The sequence below is a fragment of the Anas acuta genome, chromosome Z (assembly GCF_963932015.1).
Source record: "Anas acuta chromosome Z, bAnaAcu1.1, whole genome shotgun sequence".
Taxonomy (NCBI): domain Eukaryota; kingdom Metazoa; phylum Chordata; class Aves; order Anseriformes; family Anatidae; genus Anas; species Anas acuta.
In genome coordinates, this window is record NC_089017.1 from 71696358 (window position 1) to 71721235 (window position 24878).

At 44.2% G+C, this 24878-nt stretch overlaps 1 protein-coding gene across 4 annotated transcripts in view; it reads left to right on the plus strand.

Moving 5' to 3' along the window:
- Window positions 1-13419, plus strand: part of VCAN (versican) — a 114925-nt gene extending 101506 nt beyond the window's left edge. For all 4 annotated transcript variants that reach the window (XM_068667656.1, XM_068667654.1, XM_068667657.1 and 1 more), the window contains 3 exons: window positions 7702-7846; window positions 10191-10373; window positions 10869-13419. In XM_068667656.1, coding sequence (XP_068523757.1) covers window positions 7702-7846; window positions 10191-10373; window positions 10869-10999 — 459 coding nt within the window. In that variant the 3' untranslated portion in view covers window positions 11000-13419. The remainder of the gene's footprint in view (window positions 1-7701; window positions 7847-10190; window positions 10374-10868) is intronic.
- The last annotated feature ends 11459 nt before the right edge of the window (window positions 13420-24878 follow it).

The following is a 24878-nucleotide window of genomic DNA, read 5'->3' on the forward strand; positions in this document are numbered from 1 at the left end:
GCTGCATAAAAAACACAGTAAAACCAAACCCAAGTTTAATCCTGGAGAAAACAAAGCCCTCTCTTTTCCCCACTTTATTGGTCAGTGAATCAGAATGGTCTGACCTGAGCAAATCTAAAACTGCACCCCTCGCATAAAGAGTAACGTTATTGAACACAAAGCCCTTCAAAAGGCACGGGGTTTTGTAGGGAGGTAGCCTGTCTCCGAGGGTTAAATAAAGCAAACAAACTAAAAAATACTGTAGTCAGCTGCAAACAAAAAGCTCATTGTGCCAATGTCCCACAGGATCCCTGCAGAAGGAGATTTTAAATCTACCAAATGTTTTGATTTTGTGCTGCAGTCAGTCATTACAGACTCTTTTTAAGATGCTCATTTGACCTGCATTTAACTGGGGGAGAACTATATAATGTTATTAATGACAGTTATGTTTTTAGTTCAGCCTGTTGTAGGCTGAAGGAAGGGCCTCTTGTACAAAGCGGTTTTTTGTCTTATTTTTACCAAGGGGGCCAGCAGTTTCTTCAGAGCCTCATTACAGCTGGCCCTGTGCTAAAGCTCTTGGACAGCTTCAAACCTGCAATAACTGTTGAAATAAATGACAAAGTGGAGGATTTTCTTTTTCCAGTGACTCTTCTGGAAGCTGTGCACGAAAAGAGTAAGTCACACCCTACACAATTTGCATCACATTAATAATACATAATTAAGCTGGTGTTAATCCCAGAAAATACGTATTATGCCATTTAACATCCTACCACACTTATCTTCCACGGTAAGACACCTGCCCATTAACAAGAGAATTTCACCAGCTCCCTGTGCCATTCATTTTTCATTCTCCATCCTAAGGGAACTTCTGGATATCTAACACGCGCAATATACCCAGAAAATTGAACTCTAGAGTGTGTGAACCATGATAAAAGTCACTGCCCTAAGAGGACTTGGTGCAGAGCAGATCAAACAGGTCAAAGTCATCGGGGTGCTGTCCATTGACTTCAGTTAGCTTTTAAGGCGTTTATAAGAGAGAGATCTTTTCTGAAGAATTGTGATCTCGGAACTACTTAGTTCGCTTCAGGGCTCAGAAGTGAGTAGACACTGCCATCTAGTGGGAATTTCTTGACATACCTGCCACTTTGTGCTTTTCGTGTAAAGTTTGTTACATTGAGGTTCTGTTTAAAAAAAAAAGTCAAAAAACTAGTCGTCTCCTCCATACCCCGCCCCCCCCCAAAAACAAACAAACAAACAAAAAAAAACAACATATACATATTGATTTTTATTTCAGCTACATCAGCTGATTTTTACTTATTTCATTTCTAGTTCAAAGCTCCTTCTTTCTCCCTGTATGACTGCAATGGGGAGCCAATTTTGGGTGCCTGCCCAATCCAAATCCTGCCTCTTTCCCAAATCCCATGAACAAAATACGCAGATTAGAGGCTTGAGGGAAGTCATTCTACTGTGATCTCTGTATTAAGAATATTGGGATTGTGGCATGTGATATTTTTTGTACCCATAGGCAAGTTTAGACATAGCAATTGTCTTCTGATTGACTCATATTTCTCCCAGCAAAGATTTGCCAATACATTTAGCTTTTATTTTAGCATGCGCCTAAAGTATGCATGGGATCTACCCTATGGAGTTTGGGTACCACCCATGTCTTTAATGCAAGGCATGTGCTTAAGCATTCACTGACTGGAATTTTTAATCTCACAAATACTTTTGGTTAATTCTGTCAAACTGCTCCCATTCATAAAATTAAACAGAAGATCTTTTGCAGACCTTTGGGGTGAAATTAAGTGAAACAGAGCCTATGCTGTAAGGTAGTTTCTTGTCTTTCTCAGTATATAAATGTATTTAAATACTAGGTGAAGTTAATGTAAGTATTTTATTCATTGCCAAATCTTCTCAGCGATCTGTTTGATTTTATTTCTACCAAAAAGAAATGCAATCCCTTTCAAACTTCCTATGAGTGTCTCAAGTAACAGTTTCAGTGCTGTCTAACAGCATAAGCCACAAACATTCTGAGCTGGTCTTTATTCACATTCTACCTTTGTGCTGATCTATCTTGTGGTAGTTCAGCCAACCTAAAACCATGGGCAATAACAAGTTATTACATCTCTAAAAGCGAGATGTAGTTTTTAGTTAAGCAATCAAGCTGTAAGAGAACTTCCCCAGTGCTGGACTTGTTCACTAGATTCCCCTGATAAAGGTTTTTTTTTTTTAAGAAATGCATGCTATTGTGCAAAAAAAAAAAAAAAAAAAAAAAAAAAAAAAGTATTCCTGTTCCATAGCAGAATTGCGGGAAAAAAAGAGGATAGCAGCCAATAAGTTTTGCAGTGGTGTCTTACACTAATTTAGTGACAAAATATGAGACAGGAAATAGTGCTTCACTTTAAGATGACATGGCACAGAGAGCATCGTGTCAGCCAAGTCCCTGCAGCTTTACTTTTGTTATTTTATTTATTTATTTATTTTTGTTCTTGAGTTTGTTTGGTTGGTTGTTTGTTTTATTTTATTTGCTACATTAATCTTGAAGCAATCAGAGGGGGAAGCAGATAGAAAGAAATAGAATAAAAATACTATTGGAAATTATAAGTCCCAAAAAGTGCCAAGAAAGGTTTATACTTTAAACTCATTTGGACATGCTGAAAACATGCTTTATTTTCCCTGTAGGAAAGGCACTAACCCTACAAATATAAATAAGACACGTATTCCAAGTAAACTGTTTCCTAGCTTTAGTTTTGTAGAAAAGATCATTAGCCTTTGCACAATAACGAGGTCAAGCAGTAACATTTTGTTTGCATCAGTAGCTGTGCTTGGTTAAACATGGTGTTTGTTGACTATTCTGGAATGCAAAGCCCATGCTATTGATCTCAGCCACTTGGTGTGCCTTTTGGAGATAAAGGAACTGCTGAAATGTCTAAGTGCATGTCTCAAAGCTGAGATACTACTCACTCCTGGATTCACCTTGACAGGGCAAACATCTGAAAGCTGAATGGATTACTTGTTAAAAAGGAAATGAGTCCCTCAAGTAAGGCTGGTTATCTGAAAATTTAAATAACAAATCTCCCACAAGGCAGGATCTTGTTTGTGACAGGAAGGCTCTGCTCATTCAGTTTAATTACCAACCATCTGAATGACAAAAACAGTGACCAGCTAATAAAATCAGCCACTTTACAGCTCTTGCTGTAATCCTGGTTTTCTTGGATTTAATTGGTGGACTGTCATCCTGCCACCTAACTGGCAGATTAAGGCTGTGATTTAATTCATTCTGATATAAGGGAGGGGCGGGGGGAAATAAATAAATAAATTGAACTTTTATTATAAAAACATCTTCATGGACTTTTGTAATCGTCAGATCCAAGGTCCTCCCATGAGGCAAGAAAATACATAGCCACTGTTCCCCAGGCTATCAGTTTCCAAACAGTCAGCCATGTGTTGTCTGCTGCCAGGTGGGAAGCCTGAGGAGCTGGTCCCCTGCCTCACTGTGGCTCCAGCCCATGGACCTTCTGCCCTCTTTCTACGGGGAAGTTTTCAGTACTCTTCATCAAAGGAAACTAGAACAACTAAGTCCAATGTGTTAGTATGGGTTTCAGTTTCGCCAAAAGACTGTACAAGAAAGATTTCCTGAAAGGCAAAAAGAGTGCAGTGGGAGCTCCTGTTTTTGGCATGAAATGATGGCAAGACATAACAGTGTGTGGTTCCCAAAGGACCAAATGCATGTACAGATATCAAAATGTTGTTGCCAAGGCCAGTTCCTGCTGTTTTCTGGTCACACCAAAACACAGGTTTTTTTTCATAACATGAAGCAAGTGTCCTGCCTTCATGGATGCTGAGGGCTTTGCCAAGAGCCTGGCACAGCAGTGTCAGCGTCCTGCAGCCTCCCCGCCAAGACATACTTCACAGCTGGAGGAAAAGGGCTAGACCTTCTGTGAAGCTCACTATAAGCTTACATGTCCTATAGTATGGAAGTGCTTTTCATTTTAAGCGCTTTAACATTAGCCAGGGCAGTAAAAATATTTAGGTCAATATAATTATTTCTGCTGAGTACCTTTCTTCTTCTCATGGTCTATCTTCCATGTATGAACTTAGCATTTGAATCTCTTTAGGTTTTCAGGACCCTAAATCATACCTTATGAATGATACAGCTAAAACTAGTGCTAATGGTGCTGATTGAAGCATGACTGTTGGTAAAAGGATGCCTTGGACTTTATCAATTCCAACACAGCACTGCTTAGCATGGCTTCGCTGGTGTGCTGAGACAGCATCAGTTTCCCTGAAGACAAGGTAGTAGCAGGGTGGCTGGAATGATACAAGTGGGCTTTGGCTCCTCTGTGAACATAGCTGATCTGTTTTGGACATGATCTTAAAAAATGAACAAACCCAAGTGGTAGATGTTGCCAAGGAATGAAATTGAAATATTGGGTTTTGTTTTCTTTTATTATTTTTTTCTTTGTACAATATAGCTGTTCTACAAGACAGTAATTGCATTGATATACAAAGAACTTAAATGATGTAGCCACTTAAAGAATGGCATCTTATTTAGATTATTTTGAGTGGTGTTTTCCAACAGGAGATTTATGAATTGAGTGTTTAGGATACTTCTTTTTGCAAGGGGAGGGGTGTCTGTACATTTCACAGACTTTGTATGAGAGATTGTAAGGAATATCTCTGAAAACAAACAGTACAATGCAGTATGTAACATGGGATTTGGTTCTTTCCCATTACGTTTCTGCTGATGTAGTTTTACTGGACATAGTGCAGGCACCCCTGGTTTACAGTAGTTTAAGTGGAAAACAGAGTCAAGCTCATGGTCATGCAAAAATGTCATCTGTAAGAAGAAAGCAAAATATTCGTTTATTTTTGTAACAACTTATTCCACTCAAACTGTGAGAATCTTTTTGTATCATTATCATGTTATCAGGGGCTAAATAAGGATCTGAAAAACTACAGAGGAGCTGGGTGGGGACCTAAGAAACAATTCAGCAGTCTGGAACTTCCTCTGCTAAGCAATTCTGGCACTGAAACCAAATGAAATCAGAGGTATTCAGCCAAAATAAACTCATGCAATGATGATATTAGATATGAGGTAACAGCATGTCATGCTGGAGGATATCAGACATTCTTGAGTAAACCACACAGCCCAGATATAATCCCTTGCCATTATGCTGCAGCCCTGCCAACAAAGCAGACAAATTTTGGGCTCGGGTGGGAGCTGGCAAGCTGATGAGCACCTTCAGCTCACATGCCCCCAGTTGCCATGAAGCATCCCAGTTCCCACACACTGACCCCTGCAGAAGCATGCAGCTCTCTGCAGCTGCAGTTCCACAAGACAGAGCCGCGAGGCTTTGCTGTCAGGGCATCACTAACCAAACTTTTCTACCATTAACCTGACTGTTTTCACAGCTTTTTCCTTGTGTCCCTATGTCTTGGCATATTCTCAAAGGAGCAGATGCTACCTTTCAGTAGGGTTGGTGGTGAGATGTGAGGTGTGATTGTGTCCTCCTGCAAGTAGAGGGGGGCCATAACACGGGTAAGCCTAAGCCTTTGGTGTGTGTGTGCACCCTGCCTTAGCCAGCAATAGGCATCTCACATGGCCTCGGCACATTCCCAGACCCTTCACCAGCTCGGCTGTGCCAAGTCACTAGTCCTGAGGCGAGGCAGCACTTCCAACATATCCTTTTGCAAAAGGGAGCACTCTAAATTACAATAATACACACTGTGCATGGGCACATCCCTTACCTCCCATTGTCCTCACCAGCCCAGGAGATATCATGAGGTACATGCAGAATTTTCTTTAGCTAATTTTGTTGGTTATTTTTTTGTACCAGGTGTTGCAGGAGGCCCACACACAACAGATCCCATTTGACACATGTATATGGTATTTTACTACCATGCTTACAAAATCTCATACTCTTCATTTCTCAGTTGATGTGAGTTTTCGAATTCTGGACATCAGTAAAGAAGTTAGAATGTGTTGCAGTTTAGGACTATGAGAGTCTAAAGCATAGAGGTGAAGTTAAGCTGGTCCCACATAAGTAGGAAGATGTTTTATGAATTGCTAGAGGTAACAGATTCAGTGCAGAACAAATTTATTTAAATCATGATTGTTAAATTGCTTGGATAATTAAAACCTGTGATGGACACATAACAGGAAAATATGCATTTAACTCTTTTGCTGTTGTTGTTGTTGTTGTTATTGTTGTTCATAGCTTGATTCCTTGTAAGGTAAATACTACTCACACAGAGTATGTAAACTGTATTACTAAAATGTTTTCGCACAGGCAATGAATAGTGGTTATTTCATAAAGCTAAGCAAATAGAAAGCTAAACTTTTATGACATTTATGTGGGCCAACTCTAGACAGAAAGATGTAAGCATTGTAGGAACTCTGTCATTTTGACCATACAAGGGACTATCTGCCAATTAAAGCCTGGCATTTATGTGAATTCCTGTTCTTTTAGATATCTATTTTTAGCCACCATCAAATTCTTGGAGTGACACAACAGGAATCTCAAAGAAAATTGCTAAGAATAGTTTCCCATATTTCCTCTAGCTTTTCTTTGCATAACATTAAGGAAATCTCAAGTTACTGAGCTTCAGTTGGGATCAAGATGAAACAAGAAGTGGAGTAAACAGTAACCCACCACTGCTAACTTCAAGGACAGTAGTGCATATGTCCCCTATCAAAGACGCTGGATAGATTATCTATGTGTATGATAATCCCTTTGTTTTCCTGCTGGTTTCCTGCTGTCCCTCTTGATAGGGACACACCTTTGGGCAGGTGCTGAGCTGGGAGGTGCAGAGCTGTTTGGTTAAATTAAGTGCAAACCTGCAAATTGACAGCTTTGAACCTAAAAAGCAGAGTCAGCCCAAATCAACATGTCAGTGTTGAAGTTCCAGGTGCAGTGCCAGGAAGAAAAAAAAATATATATATGTATATATATATATATATATATATATATATATATATATATTTAATGCTAAAGCTATTTTTCTGCCATTTGAAACTTGTTGTTATATACTGACAATCAGATTTTTACTTCTAAAACTACCGTGCCAGTTTCCATTTTCACTCATATGTATGTGATCCAGATGTCTGTGGTGGTAATTTCTCTGCAGAAGGCAGAATTTGGATCATCATTTCTCAAGCTGCTCTATACTCTCAGTCTGCCACCTAAGCCTTTTTAATGGCAATATCAGTCTGCAGTGATCTGGGGCCACTTTCTGACACCTTTACTTATTTCACACAAAATTCTGAAAGTCATCCTATTGCATGGCTTCATTAACTGAAGTCAAAGAATAAATAATTTGAATTTGAGAACGCAGACTGTGGTTTGTCATTTAGTAGACATGGACTAGTAGGGGTAGTAGCTTATTCATTGCATTTCCTGGCTTTGTGCTTTCAGCCTATGTAAGGTAGAGTGTGATCCAACACATTTTTGTTGAGATAGTCCTTGAACTGAAATGTGTCAACTTGTTTTACTCACCTGATACCAGTCTACAGTAAGTAAAATGTTGCATCAAAATACTTTTTGTCTGTTAATAGAGTGGGAAGATATTGTAAATCTAGTTTTGTTTAGTTTGTGCTTAACTGCCTGAACCAAACAATTGAGGTTGCTCATCATCAACAGTAATATTTTGTGTTCTGTAAAATGAAATGTAAATATATTCCAACACTGGGAATAATGGGTGTGCTTCTCTTTTCTGCAGCAATATGAGAACTGGCGACCAAACCAGCCAGACAGTTTCTTTTCTGCTGGAGAAGACTGTGTTGTTATAATATGGCATGAGAATGGGCAGTGGAATGATGTTCCATGCAATTATCACCTGACCTATACCTGCAAGAAAGGAACAGGTACAAACTTTACAGTAACTATAGCATAATTCCAGTTTTATAAACACAAAGGGACAAATTCTAAGTGATTTCTGGTGACCAATACAGTGAGCCTAGAGCTGAGTTAGCCTCACAAACTTGTTTTTCTCTATCCACATATTAAACTTTTCTTAATCTGCTCTTGAGTCAAGGTCAAAATGGTACACAATAGAAACTCCTAGTTGAAACCAGGCAAATTTCTCATTTGCAGATCTCAACAAAAGAGGCATTTACGTACTTGGCAGGCCTGCTTTACCTGCATGCCACTGTGAACGATGTGCATAGCAGTGACAGAATGCACAGGAATGGCACAAAGCTGCACCAGGGGAGGTTCAGACTGAAGGAATCTGAAAGGCACATTGGGGTTATGCACTGTTAGAGCTGGTGCTTACATACAATCACAGAATAGCTTGGGTTGGAAGGGAATTTAAAGATCATCTGGTTCCAACCCCCTTGCTATGAGCAGGGACACCTCTCACCAGACGAGGTTGCCCAAAGCCCCATCCAGCCTGGCCTTGTACCCCTCCAGGGATCAGGCATCCACAGCTTCTCTGGGCAACCTGTACCAGGGATTCACCACCCTCAGAGTGAAGAATTTCTTCTTTATAGGTAATCTAAACCTATTCTCTTTTAGTTTAAAATCATTACTCCTTGTCTTCTCACTATATCCCCTGACACAGAGTCCCTCCCCAGATTTCCTATAGCCCCCTTTCGGCACTGGCAGGCCATTGTAAGGTTTTCCCAGAGCCTTCTCTTCTCCAGGCTGAACAACCCCAACTCCCTCAGCCTGTCTTCACAGGAGAGGTGCTCCAGCTCTTTGATCATATAGGACACTCTTACAGGCCCCTGTCCTTCTTCTGCTGGGGTCCCAGAGCTGAGTGCAGGACTCCAGGTGGGGTCTCACAAGAGCAGAGCAGAGGAGGGCAATCCCCTCCTTCACCCAGATGATTCATGCTGCTGTTGGTGTAGCCCAGGGTACGGTTGGCTTTCCAGGCTGCAAGCACACATTGCTGGCTTGTGTTGAGCTTCTTGTCAACAAACATTCCCAGGTTATTCTTCTCAGAGCTGGTCTCAATCCTTTCTCTGCTCAGCCTGTATTTGGGCTTGGGATCGCCCTGACCCATATGCAGGACCTTGTACTTGGCCTTGTTGAACTTCATGAGGTTTGCATAGGCCCACCTCTCAGGCCCATCCAGGTCCCTCTGGATGGCATCCCTTCCCTCCAGCATGTCGACCACACCACCCAGCTCGCTGTCAGCAAACTTGCTGAGGGTGCACTAGGTCCTACTGCCCATGTCACTGACAAAGATGTCAAACAGCAATGGTCCCAACACCAATCCCTGAGGTTCACCACTCCTTCCTGATCTCCACATGGTTATTGAGCTGTCTGCCACAGCTGTTTGAGTGCAACCCTTCCTTACCCAGTGAATGCTCCATCCATCAAATCCATGTCTCTCCAATTTAGGGACAAGGATATCATGCGGTCAGTGTCAGATGCTTTGCACATGTCCAGGTAGATAATGTCAGTTGCTCTTCCCCTATCCTTCATTGCTGTAACCCCATCATAGAACGCCATCAGATTTGTGAGGCACAACCTACCCTTAGTGAAGCCATGCTGGCTGTTACCAATCACTTCCTTATTTTCCATGTGCCTTAGACCAAGCTAAGGAGGGTCTTCCAGGAGGGCCTGCTCCATGATGCTGCTGAACACAGAAGTAACCTGTAGTTACCTGGGTCAATGAAACCTCAAACATGAGAGTTGCCAGGGGATGTATATTAACACTTTAGTTGTTCTCTGTCTTTTTAGACTGGGAAAGTAAAGAAGAAACCAAAATCTCTTGTGCGCTCCACTGTTGCCCAATTATCATTTACAGCATTTTGATAACATGTTCATTGTGTGTTGAAGGGTGCATGAGTTTTAAGTGCTTTTAAAAAGTCTGCTGTTGAGGAAGACATGAGAAGTTTTGAGAATGAGATTTTTTATTATTATTATTTTTTTTTATTAAATGCTTGTAATAACTTCACTGCTCTTCAGGTTTTGCAGCTTTCCAGTGAAAATCTTTTCTTTGTGTGAGTATGAAAATTTTTTGGTTCAAATTTATATCACAAATTTAAACCAAAAAGGAAATATTAACCATGTGTTTTGCAGTTTTACCAGTTTTTGCAGTTTACAACTGGAGAACTACAGAAAAGAGTGATCTCCCTGTCCTTATTTGGACATGTCTCTTGGGATTTTTGCTAAAATCTCTTGACACGTCCCCATAGACAGAATTTACCTCAGAAAGGCATTTACAAACTGATGTTTGGGGTTTTGTCTTCCTTTAAGTTGCCTGTGGTCAGCCTCCTGTTGTGGAAAATGCAAAGACCTTTGGAAAGATGAAACCTCGTTATGAGATCAACTCACTTATTAGATATCACTGCAAAGATGGCTTCATCCAGCGTCATATTCCAACCATCCGGTGCCAAGGGAATGGAAGATGGGATATGCCTAAAATTACATGCATGAATCGTAAGTTCTCTGAAAAGGAATCAGTGCTGCCTCAGAAACAATAGATTCATTAATGTAAAGATGAGCATCCGTAATGATAAATAATGAAAAGTAATTAGTATATTTTTAAGAGAAGTGCAAACCTTATGTTATAGATTATGACAGCAGTACAGCTCACACTATCTGTAGAAAAATCAACAACTAATAAAAACATTACTTTTCTGTTTTTAGAAAAGCCATTAAGATTCTTTTCAATTAAGCAGCAACATTCTTACAAAGTCTCTGAATTCATAGGTTCTCAATAATGCTAACAATGCCTTCTGCAGATGTGATCTAACTGTTTTAAAGAGATGCTTCTCCTGTCTGTAACATGGCCTTAGTATCAGTTAATCATTTGTTAACTCCCTAATTAATCACGAATAATAGAAAATTAATGTGAAGCATAGCCAGTCCATTCATGCTGAAATCATTTCAAATTAATTAATATATTCTTTTTCTCCCTCCTTTTCATTGCAGCGTCCACATACCAAAGGACTTATTCTAAGAAATACTACTATAAACATTCTTCATCAGGAAAGGGAACATCATTAAATTCATCAAAACACTACCATCGCTGGATCAGGACGTGGCAGGACTCAAGGCGCTGAGTGCTAAATGGTGAATGGGGATTTCCACCATTTCAGCCAAAGTTCTAACTTTCTGTGCCTTTTCTATCACTTATAGGAGTATTATCAAATTGTTTTGAAACTATGGACTCCGGTATTCACAATGCATTTTGCAAAAATATTGTGTTTATCACAAAACAAAAAAAATAAAAAAATAAAAATTATATAGAGGAGAAGTGCTTATGGGGATAAAAAGAGACCATTTCCAGCCTATAATGATTATTAGTTTTCTATATGCCATCAGTGTGGACCATTTTATGACATATACCAGCCTTCTGCAATATTTAAACAGCTCAATTTTAGCACCAATGAAAATGTAAATAAGATGATTTTAATGTTGTTTAATTGTGTGTTGTTTTAAAAATCCTGTATATAAAATGAAAAGTCACACTAAGTTCAGGCATATTTATGGTTAGAATGGCCTCAGAGGTCTTCAGTCATTTGTGACATTGTTTTTATGTTGTTTACCTAGGCTGGAAATGGTTGAAATAACTTCACTGACTGAAATTTGCTATTACAAGGTGAAGATAAACACACAAGTGACATGACTTTTTCTTTTTAATGCAAACTGTGCCAGTTACCATCCAAGGTACAGTGTGTGTCCATGTGATGCAAAATTTAGAGCACATAAAGTGGGGATATAGCATGAACTAGGGACTGCAATGTGGAACTTTTTTTCTGCTCTCCATTCCAGCCTCATCATTCATGAGAAAGGACTGCATGGAGGACTTGTATATGACAAGGAGGGCCTGTAAAAATCCAAGTGCTAATACATTAACTTTATCAACCAGGGCCACCTTTTCTGAAAGAAAGAAAAAAGAGGAAAAAAAAAAAAGAAAAAAAATGAAAAAAAAAATGACTTTCACAACATTAACCACAAGGTCTATATTACAGGTCTCTGCATTCTAAAATGGAGATAGACCTAGCGTTTGGGGGATCTTTTTTTGTAAAAAACAAACAAAAATCAAAAAAGTAAATAATTTTGTATATATAACCATTTTTTAATCTTTTTATAAAGTAATGAATGTTTGTGTATGAATGCTGCAGCTGTGAAGCGTACATAAATAAATGAAGTAAGCCATACTGATTTAATTTATTGGATGTTATTTTACCCATGCAAAGAAGATTAAAAGAGCTCGCCAGTGCAGTATTAGCCCCTGAGCTCCACTTTTGGAACCATCTTTTGCTATTTTCCCAGAGAACAAAATTCCTGCTAAACAGGATCATTTGTTTGTGGTTAGATGGGTGAGAACTGTGTGACTTATGGAAGAATCAGGATCTTGGCTTTCTAGGAAGAAGTGTGTGCACAAAGAGGTTTTAGGTTGTAGTTGGTGCAGTGTGTGCGTAGGAGTTTTCTATTATGATTTCTTACCCTGGTCAGCGCGACAACTGACCTGGATGTGTATAGTAAGTGTAGAAGGTAATGTTTGAACGGACTTCTCCACATAAAGGATTGTGTCTGGTTATTTCTGCAAAGTTCCCTGCACGTCTTTGGGCACAGGAAAAAAAATAAATAATAAAAGATAAATAAAGTAAGTTCCCTAGGATACATATGTACAACTTTCAAAATAACACTGCAAATACAAACAGAGTTGGGAGGCTTATGCCTCTGTGTTAGTGTGGGGATATGATGCAAGAAGTTGAAAAGGAAAGGAAAAGAATTGAAAACCCAGCCAACATGTACAAGTTTGTCCCAGGCAGAACTGCCCATGAGGCGACCTTGCCATGGTTTATTGGGAACATTGATTACAGTCCCAGGCAACATCTCTTAAAAAATTGCAGTGACTGCTCCACCATGGATACCCAGTCTTTGTGCATTCAACATGGCAATGCGTCACTGCGTTGGCCGGTTCATTCCCCACCCCTACCCCCAAACAATGCACATAATACTTTTCTCTATTTATATTATCTTGTATAGTGTATAATGTGAATGTCTGTTTTTTGTGAATGAAAGTCTAAAATCTTTGTAACTTTTATATCTGCTTCTGTTTCACCAAAGAAACAAGGTTTTGCTATACTGTGACTTGTCTTGTTATTGCATGTCTTCCTGTTTAAATCTATGCAATGTGATTTTTTTCATATGAATACGGTTAGACTGTCAGGTACTTCACAGTTATCATGGGCTTAGTCAATTGCCCACTGGAGTCAGAGAGTCAGCTGGCTGAACTTTAGTAGGTGCTGGATTTGACTTTATATGAGCAACTGTAGGAGATTTGGAGTAATATTTTAAGATATACGGTATATGTTTTGAAGTCGAATTTTGCTTGTATAAGTCAAGGCTCTGCTCATAAGTATACAGTATTCCGCACATCACTTCCTTGTACCAGAAGCATACAGAACAGAAAATATATTTTAACACTTTACAAACTTTCTCACCGTATGTATAAAAAACCCTGCATAGATTTGTTGTTTTCTTGTCTTCTTGTTGGATTTAAACAATGTTGTAAGGCATTCACATAACATTGTGATTGTAGTTTAAGTAGATTAGGTGCAGTGCTTATATTGATTTTTTTCACCTCCTTCTATTACGCATAATAAAATAGGACTGACAACATTCCTTATTAAAAAAAAAAAAAAAAAAAAAAAGAAAAAAAAAACTAACCAACCTGTTACCCATGCTTGTTTATTTAGACAGAGAATGGAGCTTTCTTCAGCTCTGAAGACTCTTTTTAACCCTGATTTAAACCCCAAGTGGTGCAGTGCTAGCATGCAGTTGGAACACATCTACTCACATTGCAGGGCCAGGTCTGGTGGGACACCGGGACATTATCACAGCAAGCAGCTGCATTCCTGTACCTGCAGCATCACCAAGCTCAGGAGTGTGGCAGGATGCTGTGATCAGCCTATAGAAACAGAAGACAAAGCCAGATATTCAAACACAGATCACTTATTTATTTATTTATTTTAACGAGTATTCCTTAGCTCTGCTTTCTTGCCTTCCAGGTAAACCCAGAATCCTGTCAAATATTTTCCAGTTCCCCGGTGTCTGCTCCAGAAACTCTGCTTTAAGTTGCATTTGACAAATCCATGCAAGACAAACACCAGAGTAGTACTCCTGTACTAGTCTCCCCCTGCTGCATAAGTATTAAACACTTTTTCTCTACTAATCCACTTTGTCCTGTTAATGGGATGCAGAAACAGCTGTAGAGGAGAAGATGGAAAGGTTAGTAGAGGATGGGGTGTTGATGGTTACAGTCTTTAGCCGAAAGGAGTCCAGGTGTGCACTGCACGTCCTCAGATTGCTGTCAGCATGTGGAGCATTTGGACCAAACAAGGCTCAAGCTGCAGGTCAGTGCAGAGGGCTCAAATGCCACATGGGAGCATCTGTGTTTCATGTGCCTATGAATACCCAAATAGAGTAGACTTCATTATTCCAAGAGTCTTCCTGCCCCTTACCACATTGGCTGAATTTGACTTCCCAGCAGATGGAGAGTCCTCCACCTCTACCTCCTCTAGAGGCTGGCACTACACAGGGTAGAAATGAGCCAGGCTACTTGTTTTGTTCTCAAGAGGATGTACTGCTTACTGGAATCATCCCTGTATCCCAGCTGTGCCATTTTAGTGTCACACAACTTGAAGCTAGGTAGGAAGAGACAGCTTCCTGATGGCAGATCTTCTGGCAGGCTATTTATTTCTGTGGGACGTCTCACCCAAGATGGAGACTGTGGATGGAAGTGGCATTTAGGAGAAAACACAAGTTCCTTGGCATGCAACATGCATGCCAGCAAGATACAAGTGGGCTGGCAAGGGGCTGCCAAAGGAAGGGACAGCCTGCAAGGAGCTTTGGAGTGAGGATGTTTTTTTCCAGGGCAGTGGCTGAAGGAACATTGTTCAAGGGTCAGTCTATGGGTATGGTATGGGTCCATGTCTGATACTTTCTTAAGCGAAAGGTCTTCGTTTCTGCAGCCAGCATCCTTGCACTGAGCGGGTGTAAAAACTAGCACACACATGCAGAGATATTTCCTTGATAAGAGGATGGTGAGCCTGCAAAAACCAGTGCAAGTTTGAGCTGTGAAAAGCTCTGCAGCACAGGAGCTTGGCAGACTGAAGACAACCTGAAGCAAGAGGAGGAGGAGCAGCAGCAGCTACCAATTTATATATTACTGTGTAACTGCTGAAAAGCTGGATATTGGCAAGAGTCCTAAGAGCACGAGTTCTGACTAAAATTAAATCCTTAGTGCCCTCTGCTGCTGTTTGCTGCTTTAATAAGTTACCCCTCCCTTTGTTATTTCCACAATGTAGATGCTGACTCTTCATCCAGAAGGGCCATGTTTTTATCTGCTGGGCTGTTGTCTGTTAAATGTCTACCCAAAAAAGAAGTCTTGCAGGTATTTCTCCAAAACAGGAGGCCTGAAGCCTGAGGCCTCGTCCCCCAAGGAAGGCTGCAGAGATGCCTCCTAGGGCTTCAGAGCAGGTCCATCAACTTCCATGGCATTCATGGGCAGAGAGGTATGAACCCTGGTGTGAACCAGAGCTATTGTAGCAGGGCAAATGGGTGACCACCTTCTTAGCTCGATTAAAAAGCTTGTAGCGTGCCCGGCTGGGCAGCTCACCACAGGTGTCTCAGAGCTTCAGTGCTCCAGGAAATGTTTAAGTCTTTATATACTGAAAACAACTGGGAAAAAAAATGTTTTCAGTTCAGCTGCACCAAAACTCAAAGGCAAATGTAGTCTCTTTCAGCAAAAACATACCACTTTTCATTGTATTATTTATTGTAAGCAGCAATGTGCATAGGCCTTTGTGACCATGCTGCTTTTCCTGACAAGCTGTGAAAGGGATACAAGCGATATTTGGACTAAGCACTGGTGGAAGCTGTAACATGTGAACACACCAAGCAAGGTTGTTAACATGGTGAAGCCAAGCACAGCCATTCTAAGGAAAGAAGAAAAATGAGGAAATACAGAAAAATATGTATCACCTGAACACCCAAGTGGTAGAAATAGAAGGAAATTTAAGGGCCTGTAAAACACAATGTAATGCAAACTTTGACTTCCATGGAAAACAAATATTTTCAAGTGAAGAAGCCATCGGCTGCTACTATGATAGTGGCTAACTTATGGTTTAATGCAGGTGGAAGAAAATAAAATAAAAGGGAGAGAGAAATCAGTCCTGGAGATGTGTCAGTGAGGAATTTCTTCCAAGGATGAGAATGGATTCATGACACTGGCAACCAAATTCAAGCAGGAAGTGACCCAGAATCCTGCTTCTGGGATGGTCAGAAGAATGGGGAAGCTACACACAATGCAAACACCGGTTGTGGTCCTGCACAGACACAACAGTTTGATGTACCAGCTACATGAGTTCTGGTTGTAAGCTGTAGAAATTGCTTCGTCCAGTGGTGAGAAGTTCTGTGATGGTAGAAGTCCTTACTACTTTAGCACAGGAGGAGAACAGTTCAGAAGAGGGAAGAAATGGCGTGGTTGCCTTTGGTAGCAGGTGAATAGCAGGAGTTTTGCTCCTGTGTTTCTTACACTAGTGTGTTCAAGTTGTTAATCAAAAATAATTTTCCTACATGGTATGAAAAGCCATAATGCAGAGGCTTGGGAGAGGTAATACACAAAAATCTGTAGCAGACCCAGGAAAAGGTTTTGTGGTTTTTAAGGGCCCTGTTCCTTCACAGGTTAAAAGCAAGTGTGACTTTTTCTAAGCAGAAGATGGAAGTTTTGATTCCAAATGTATTACAGAATCACAGAATTTCTAGGTTGGAAGAGACCTCAAGATCATCGAGTCCAAAATTAGAATCCAAGGCTGCTCTCTTCAGGGTTAAAATAAACTTTGGTCTCGCCCATGTACAATATATGTTAATATCTTATTACTATTATCATTTTAAATGCCTTTCTGAATGAAGAATTCCTTCAACAGCAAAGACCATACCTCTTCTGCTGCAGCTTGATCATCTTAAACTCGGGCAGCTTTTTAAGGTGATCAAACCCTGACTTAGTAAGCGCATCGTAGATCAACAGGGCGAGAGACAACTCCCAATACAGCATCCGTACAGACCTCGTGGCAGGAGAGAAGACAGCCCCCATCCCCACATGGCTGCTGAGACAGCTACAATTTTCACCTTCTTGCTCTATCCTGCAAGCAGGCAGGCTGGGAGAGCAGCGGGAGCTAGGAAGGGACAGAAGCAAGACAGCTGACCCCAACTGGCCAAAGGGGTATTGCATACCATATGGTGTCATGCTGGACAAGTAATACAGGGTGGCTGGTGTACTGGGTCTGGCTGGAATGTTACCTTTCCCTGCAGCAGCCCATACAGTGCTGTACTCTGCACTTGTAGCTGGAACAGCAGTGTTATCACACCAGTGTTGTGTCTACTGCTGAGCAGCACTGGCACAGCATTGGGCCTCTCTCTAACCCTCCTAGGGGCTGGGCAAAAAGTGAGAAGAGAAACATCACTAGGGCAGCTGACCTAAACCAACCAAAGGGATATTCCATACCATGTGATGTCACACTCAGCAATAAAAGGTGGAGACAGGAAGAAGAGGGGAGGGGTGGGCTCTCGTTGTGAAAACGTCGGTCCTCCTCCCGAACACCTGCTACGTGCGTTGAGGCCCTGCTTCAAGGACGTGCTCAAGCATCGCTCATTTGTGGGAAGTAGAGAGTAATTTCTTTCCTATGCACTTCCACATAGCCTTCATTTGTTTTAGTGGCTTGTTTACCTCACTTTTTTTTTTCCCTTTCCCCCTCCCCTTTCCCCTTTCCGTTTTTATTTCCCTTTAGTTAAATTGTTTAGTTCATAATGATCATTCTTTAATTATTATTATTATTTCCCTTTAATTAAATTATCCTTATCTCAAGCCGTGAGTGGTTCCTTGCTTTACTTCTCCCCCTCCTAATCTGCCACAGTTCTCTGTTGAGCCAGGCTGGTCTTCTTCCCCACTGGTTCATCTTTGGGCACATGGGGACAGACCGCTCATTCGCCATTAGGATTTCCCTCTTGAAGAGCACCCAGCCTTCCTGGACCCCTCTGCCCTTCAGAACCGCCTCCCAAGGAACTCCACCAACTAGTGTCCTGAGCAGCCCAAAGTCAGCCCTCCGAAAGTCCAATACATTGGTTTTACTGGTCCCCTTCCTGGCCTCGCCAAGAATAGTGAACTCCACAATTTCGTGGTCACTCTGCCCAAGACAGCTCCCGACAATCACATCCTCCACCAGTCCTTCTCTGTTTGTGAAGAGAAGGTCTAGCGGGGCACCACCCCTGGTAGGTTCACTAATCAGCTGCGTCAGGAAGCTATCTTCCACTCTCTCCAGAAACCTCCTAGACTGCTTTCTCTGGGCTGTGTTGTGCTTCCAGGATATGTCAGGGAAGTTGAAGTCCCCCACGAGTACAAGCGCTGAAGATTTTGCAACTTCTGTCAGCTGCCTGTAGAACTCCTCATCCTTCTCCTCATCCTGGTTCGGCAGTCTATAGCAGACCCTGACCAGGACACTAGCCTTGTTGTCCCTGCCGATCCTAACCCAAAGGGACTAGACCTTGTCATTCCTAGCCTTGAGTTCTACAACATCGAAAGACTCTCTAATATAGAGAGCCACACCACCACCCCTTCTGTGCTACCTGTCCTTTCTGAAGAGCTAAGCCAGGCATTGCAGCACTCCAGTCATGAGACTGGTCCCACCATGTCTCCATGATGGCAACCAAGTCGTAGCCTGCCCTGTGCTCTTGTGCTCTTCCTTGAGGCTCTGTGCAGAAGGGATGCCACCTCTGGCACAAGGGCTGGGGGATGGGAAAGAAGCACTCACACAACCCCTGAGAATTGGCAACGGAGTGGTTTATTGCCGGGACGTCATGCAGGTAAGCCTGCAGGACGTCCATGGTGTTTGGGGGCTCCATCGCAAGCTAATGCTTGCGATGGAGCCTGTGCAACAACGAGTAGGGGGCTGGCCGCGCACTCCTGCGACGCTGTTTTTGTGTTTGCAGAGCAGACAGCAAAGACGCGCTGCGGAAGTCCCATGCCTGTTCTGGCCGAGGTGGATCTACTTGCATTGGTTCGTCCAGGTTTTGTGGAGGTTCCACCTCCATGGGCTCCTCGGTGTTGGGCAAAAGGCTGAGCCAGTCCTTGCCCGGGACTGCCCAAACCGGATGCCTTCCAGACGAGAGCTTTCCAGGCCGGGGTGCTGAACCACGCGATCGTTCCGTTCCGTGACGACGTACACTGTCAGGTGGATTGCCATGCGTGGATCCGACGTTGCCATCTCGTTTATGGCCCTGGCTGGGTCCCGCACCATGGTAGGGCTGATAGGCACGCCTGTGCTCCCTGCGCCTGTCTGACTGATCCTGCTGCCTTTGCCCCACGCCGCTGTTGCGCCAATCGTAGGACCGAGGCCTGTAGTCTCTGGATGGATGCCAGGAAGGACTGCGTGTGGCCCGGGATGTCTGATGACCATGCCCATCCTTGCTTGCGACTTGTTGCACGGGATGCCTTCCATCCAAGAGGCCACGGCCACGGCTGGGTCCTGCGCCGTGCTCCAGACGATCGGCACGCCTGTGCCCCCCACGGCTGTCTGCCAGATCCTCCCGCCTTCTCCCCATGACGCTGTTGTGCCAGTTGTAGGGCCGAGGCCTGCAGTCGCTGTATCGTTGCCAGGAAGGACTGCGCGTGGCCTGGGATGGCTGATGATCAAGTCCGTCCCTTCTTGGGACAGGCCGCACGGGATGCCTTCCATCTGGGACGGTTCCAGGCTGGGGTGCGCAACGAGAGGGTTGTCCGCTTCCACGCTGCTGTCCCATGCCACGGTGTGCTTCCTTGCCCTTTGTGGGGCCGACGCTGCCATCTGTGTAGCGGCCGTGGCTGGGTCCCGCGCTCTGCTGTGGACTGGGGGCACGCCTGTGCTTCACGTGGGTGTCCATCTGATGCTGCCACTGTCTCCCCACGCCGCCGTTGCGCCACTGGGAAGGCCCGGGCCCCCTGTTGCTGGATGGCTGAGGGGCTGGCCTGTTCCCAGCATCATTGCGGTGCCAATGGTACCGCTTATAGTGGTCAATGGGCTGCATGCCAGAGCTGCCTTGGGCACTGGTGTCTGTTGTGCCGCTGGTGCTCTGCCTCTGCCCGTGACGCTTCTTCTCAGTTGCTTTCCTTGCTGGTGCTTGCTGGGACTGCATCGCTGCCCGCTCGCACCAACGAGGACCGCCTCTCACCTTGCTGCTTCTGGTCTTCCTTCTGCCGCCAATGCCAGCTCTCAGAGGGCCTAGAAGCTCAGCGAGTGGCGGGCCAGCGGCAGGGGGGCCTTTTTATAGGCAAGGGCGGGGCAGTGGTGGCCACTGTGACCTCAGCAAGCCTCAGTGATGCAGTGGCCCATGCGTGGCCAAGTTTGGGCGGCTGCGTTGGGAGTGTTCTGGAAGATGCCCTCATGTGGAGGAAGGAGGAGGGATGGCGGGGCTGAGGGCCCCTTGTGTGGGGCTGGCTCCCCCGGGCCATTTGGCTTCCCAGAGAGAAAGGCTGCGCCTTGGCCACGGCGACTGCCCTGCACCTCCCATCTTGTGCCCTGCGTTTATTTTTAACAATGCTGTTTAGGTAATTAGTTCTATTCCTTATGCACAAGAAGAGAAGCAAGGTGCATCTTCAGCCCTAATTCCCAGGTGCGCTTGTGCTCTGAGTGAAGAATTTCTTCCCCACATCGCATCTAATCTAAATCTCCCCTCCATTTGTTCAAAGCCGTTATCCCTTGTTCCATGGCTACACTCCCTGAGAGTCCCTCTCCGGCTCTCTTTTAGGCCACTTTTATGGCTTGGCTTAGGTGGCAAAAGTGCAGGACCTAGCAAATCGCAGCCTTATCTGCCTTGGTCCACATGTTCCCCATGTTCTTTTCCAGCTCTGGCTCTAGCCTCTGAGCAGTGGAATATAGAGTCATAGAAACATTAAGGTTGGAAAAGACCAACCTCCAAGATCATCCGGTCCAACTATCACCCTGCTTCCAATGTCACCCACTAAACCATGTCCCTATGCACCAGGTCCAACCTTGCCTTGAACACTCCCAGGGACGGCGATGCCACCACTTCCCTGGGCAACCTGTTCCAACGCCTGTCCGCTCTTTCTGAGAAGAAAAGTCTTCTACGTGTTTGACTAGTTGCAGAGCAGTGCTTACACGGAGTCAAGGACTTGTCAGCTTCCCACTCTGTCCTGCCAGCGAGGAGGCTGGGCGTGCAGGAGGAGCTGGGAGGGGACAGAAGCAGGACAGCTGACCCCAGCTAGCCAAAGGGCTATTCCATACCATCTGGCGTCATGCTGGACAAGTACTGTGGGGTGGCTGGCTGGGGGACGGCAGGGGTACCGGCTGCTCGGGGGCAGGCTGGGCATCTCTCAGCGGGTGGTGAGCAACTGCATTGGGCCAAGCCCCAGCGCGTTGCAGTGATTTGAGTCTCTCTGGAATTGCCAGGACGATGACACACTGTCGTGGTTTAACCCGGCCGGCAGCTAAACACCACGCAGCCGTTCGCTCACCCTCCCCCCTCCCTCTCTGGGACGGGGGAGAGAAATGGAAAGTGAAGCCCGTGAGTTGAGATAAAGACAGTTTAATAAGACAGGAAAATAATAATAACAAAAATAATAATAACAATAATAATAATAATGATACAATAGTGATAATATGAAAGTAATAATAGTATGTACAAACAAGTGATGCACAATGCAATTGCTCACCACTCGCTGACCGATGCCCAGCCTAACCCCGAGCAGTCCGGCCCCCTCCCCCCGGCTAGCCACCCCTATATATTGTTTAGCATGACGTCAGATGGTATGGAATACCCCTTTGGCTAGTTTGGGTCACCTGTCCTGGGTCTGTCCCCTCCCAGCTCTTACTGCACCCCCAGCCTGCCCATTGGCAGGACAGAGCAAAAGGCTGAAATGTCCTTGGCTTAGTATAAGCACTGCTCTGCAACAATTAAAGCATCGGGGTGTTATCAGCACTCTTCTCATCCTAAGCCAAAACACAGCATTCCACCAGCTACTAGGAAGAAAATTAATTCTGTTCTAACTGAAACCAGGACATCTATCCACCCCTTATTCCATACCATTTATGTCATGCTCATGTTACACTCTTTTCCATACATTCTAATTAGTCACCTATAGTAATCATGGTAGTGGTAACATACAGTATAATATACTAATTAACATGGTACAGTTCAGTTCATGGGCTATTCTCACCCAGTATTAAATCTCCTTGAGGTACACACCGGACCTCTCCGTTCTTTTGCATCACCCACCAAGTGTATCCAGGTCCCTGAGCGAAAACAATTCCACGAATAGGTTTGCCTTTTCCCGAGGCAGGAGTAGCCCAGACTGTTTTACCCAGCATATTTTTTACATGCACTACAGGAACTTTATCCCCATCTACAGTACGTAACAGGTTTGATTGGGCAGGTCCAGCTCGGTTGGTAGATCCCCTAGTATTGACTAACCAGGTGGCCTTTGCCAAATGCGTATCCCAGTTTTTGAACATCCCAGCGCCCATTGCTTTCAAGGTAGTCTTTAACAGGCCATTGTATCGTTCAACTTTCCCGGAGGCTGGTGCATGATAGGGGATGTGATACACCCATTCAATACCATGTTCTTTGGCCCAAGTGTCTATAAGGTTGTTTCGGAAGTGAGTCCCATTGTCTGACTCTATTCTTTCTGGGGTACCATGTCGCCATAGAACTTGCTTTTCAAGGCCCAGGATGGTGTTCCGGGCGGTGGCATGAGGCACCGGATATGTTTCCAGCCATCCGGTGGTTGCTTCCACCATTGTAAGTACGTGGCGCTTGCCATTGCGAGTTTGAGGGAGTGTGATGTAATCAATCTGCCAGGCCTCTCCATATTTATATTTCAGCCACCGTCTTCCATACCAAAGAGGCTTTGACCGTTTGGCTTGCTTGATTGCAGCACATGTTTCACAGTCATGAATAACCTGTGCTATAGCGTCCATGGTCAGGTCCACCCCTCGATCACGAGCCCATCTGTATGTTGCATCTCTACCTTGATGGCCTGAGGTGTCATGGGCCCATCGGGCTATAAATAATTCACCTTTATGCTGCCAATCCAGGTCCACCTGAGCTACTTCAGTCTTAGCAGCCTGATCTACCTGCTGGTTGTTTTGATGTTCTTCAGTAGCCCGATTCTTGGGCACATGAGCATCTACGTGGCGTACTTTCACAGCCAGGTTCTCTACCCGAGTAGCAATATCTTGCCACAATGCAGCAGCCCAGATGGGTTTTCCCCTACGCTGCCAGTTGTTTTGCTTCCATTGCTGTAACCATCCCCACAGGGCATTTGCTACCATCCATGAATCGGTGTAGAGATAGAGAACTGGCCATTTTTCTCGTTCAGCAATGTCTAAAGCCAGCTGAATGGCTTTCACTTCTGCAAACTGACTCGATTCACCTTCTCCCTCAGCAGCTTCTGCAACTCGTCGCGTAGGACTCCATACAGCAGCCTTCCATCTTCGATGCTTCCCCACAATACGACAGGACCCATCAGTGAACAGGGCATATTTCTTTTCATTCTCTGGTAACTGGTTGTACAGCGGGGCTTCTTCCGCACGACCCACCTCCTCCTCTGATGATATCCCAAAGTATTTGCCTTCTGGCCAGTCCATGATCACTTCCAATATTCCTGGGCGACTGGGGTTTCCTATTCGAGCCCGCTGAGTAATCAGTGCAACCCACTTGCTCCATGTAGCATCAGCTGCATGATGTGTAGAGGGGACCCTTCCCTTGAACATCCAGCCTAGTACTGGCAATCGGGGTGCTAGGAGGAGCTGCGCTTCAGTACCGACCACCTCCGAAGCAGATCGAACTCCTTCATATGCTGCCAATATCTCCTTTTCAGTTGGAGTATAGCGGGCCTCAGATCCTCTGTATCCCCGACTCCAAAACCCCAGAGGCCGACCTCGAGTTTCCCCAGGTTCTTTGTGCCAGAGGCTCCAGGTGGGGCCATTCTCCCCGGCTGCAGTGTAGAGCACATTCTTTACATCTGGTCCTGTTCGAACTGGCCCAAGGGCTACTGCATGGACTATTTCCTGCTTGATTTGTTCAAAGGCTTGTCGTTGTTCAGGGCCCCATTCAAACTCATTCTTCTTACGGGTTACTTGGTAGAGCGGGTTTACAATCAGACTGTAATTTGGGATGTGCATTCTCCAAAACCCCACAACACCTAGAAAAGTCTGTGTTTCTTTTTTGTTAGTTGGTGGAGACATAGCTGTTATTTTGTTGATCACATCCATTGGGATTTGACGACGTCCATCTTGCCATTTTATTCCTAAAAACTGGATCTCTCGTGCAGGTCCTTTGACTTTATTTTGTTTTATGGCAAAACCGGCTTTCAGAAGGATTTGGACTATTTTCTTCCCTTTCTCGAAAACTTCCTCTGCTGTGTCACCCCACACAATAATGTCATCGATGTACTGCAGGTGTTCAGGAGCTTCCCCCTGCTCTAGCGCAGACTGGATCAGTCCATGGCAAATGGTAGGGCTGTGTTTCCACCCCTGGGGCAGCCGATTCCAAGTATATTGGACTCCCCTCCAAGTGAAGGCAAATTGTGGCCTGCACTCTGCTGCTAGAGGGATGGAGAAAAATGCATTAGCGATATCAATTGTGGCGTACCACTTGGCTGCCTTTGACTCAAGTTCATACTGAAGTTCCAGCATGTCCGGCACTGCAGCACTCAGTGGTGGCGGGACTTCGTTCAGGCCGCGATAGTCCACTGTTAGTCTCCACTCGCCATTAGACTTTCGCACTGGCCATATGGGACTATTGAAAGGTGAATGGGTCTTGCTGATCACTCCTTGGCTCTCCAATTGACGAATTAGCTTATGGATGGGGATCAGGGAGTCTCAGTTAGTGCGATATTGCCGCCGGTGCACAGTTGTGGTAGCGATTGGCACT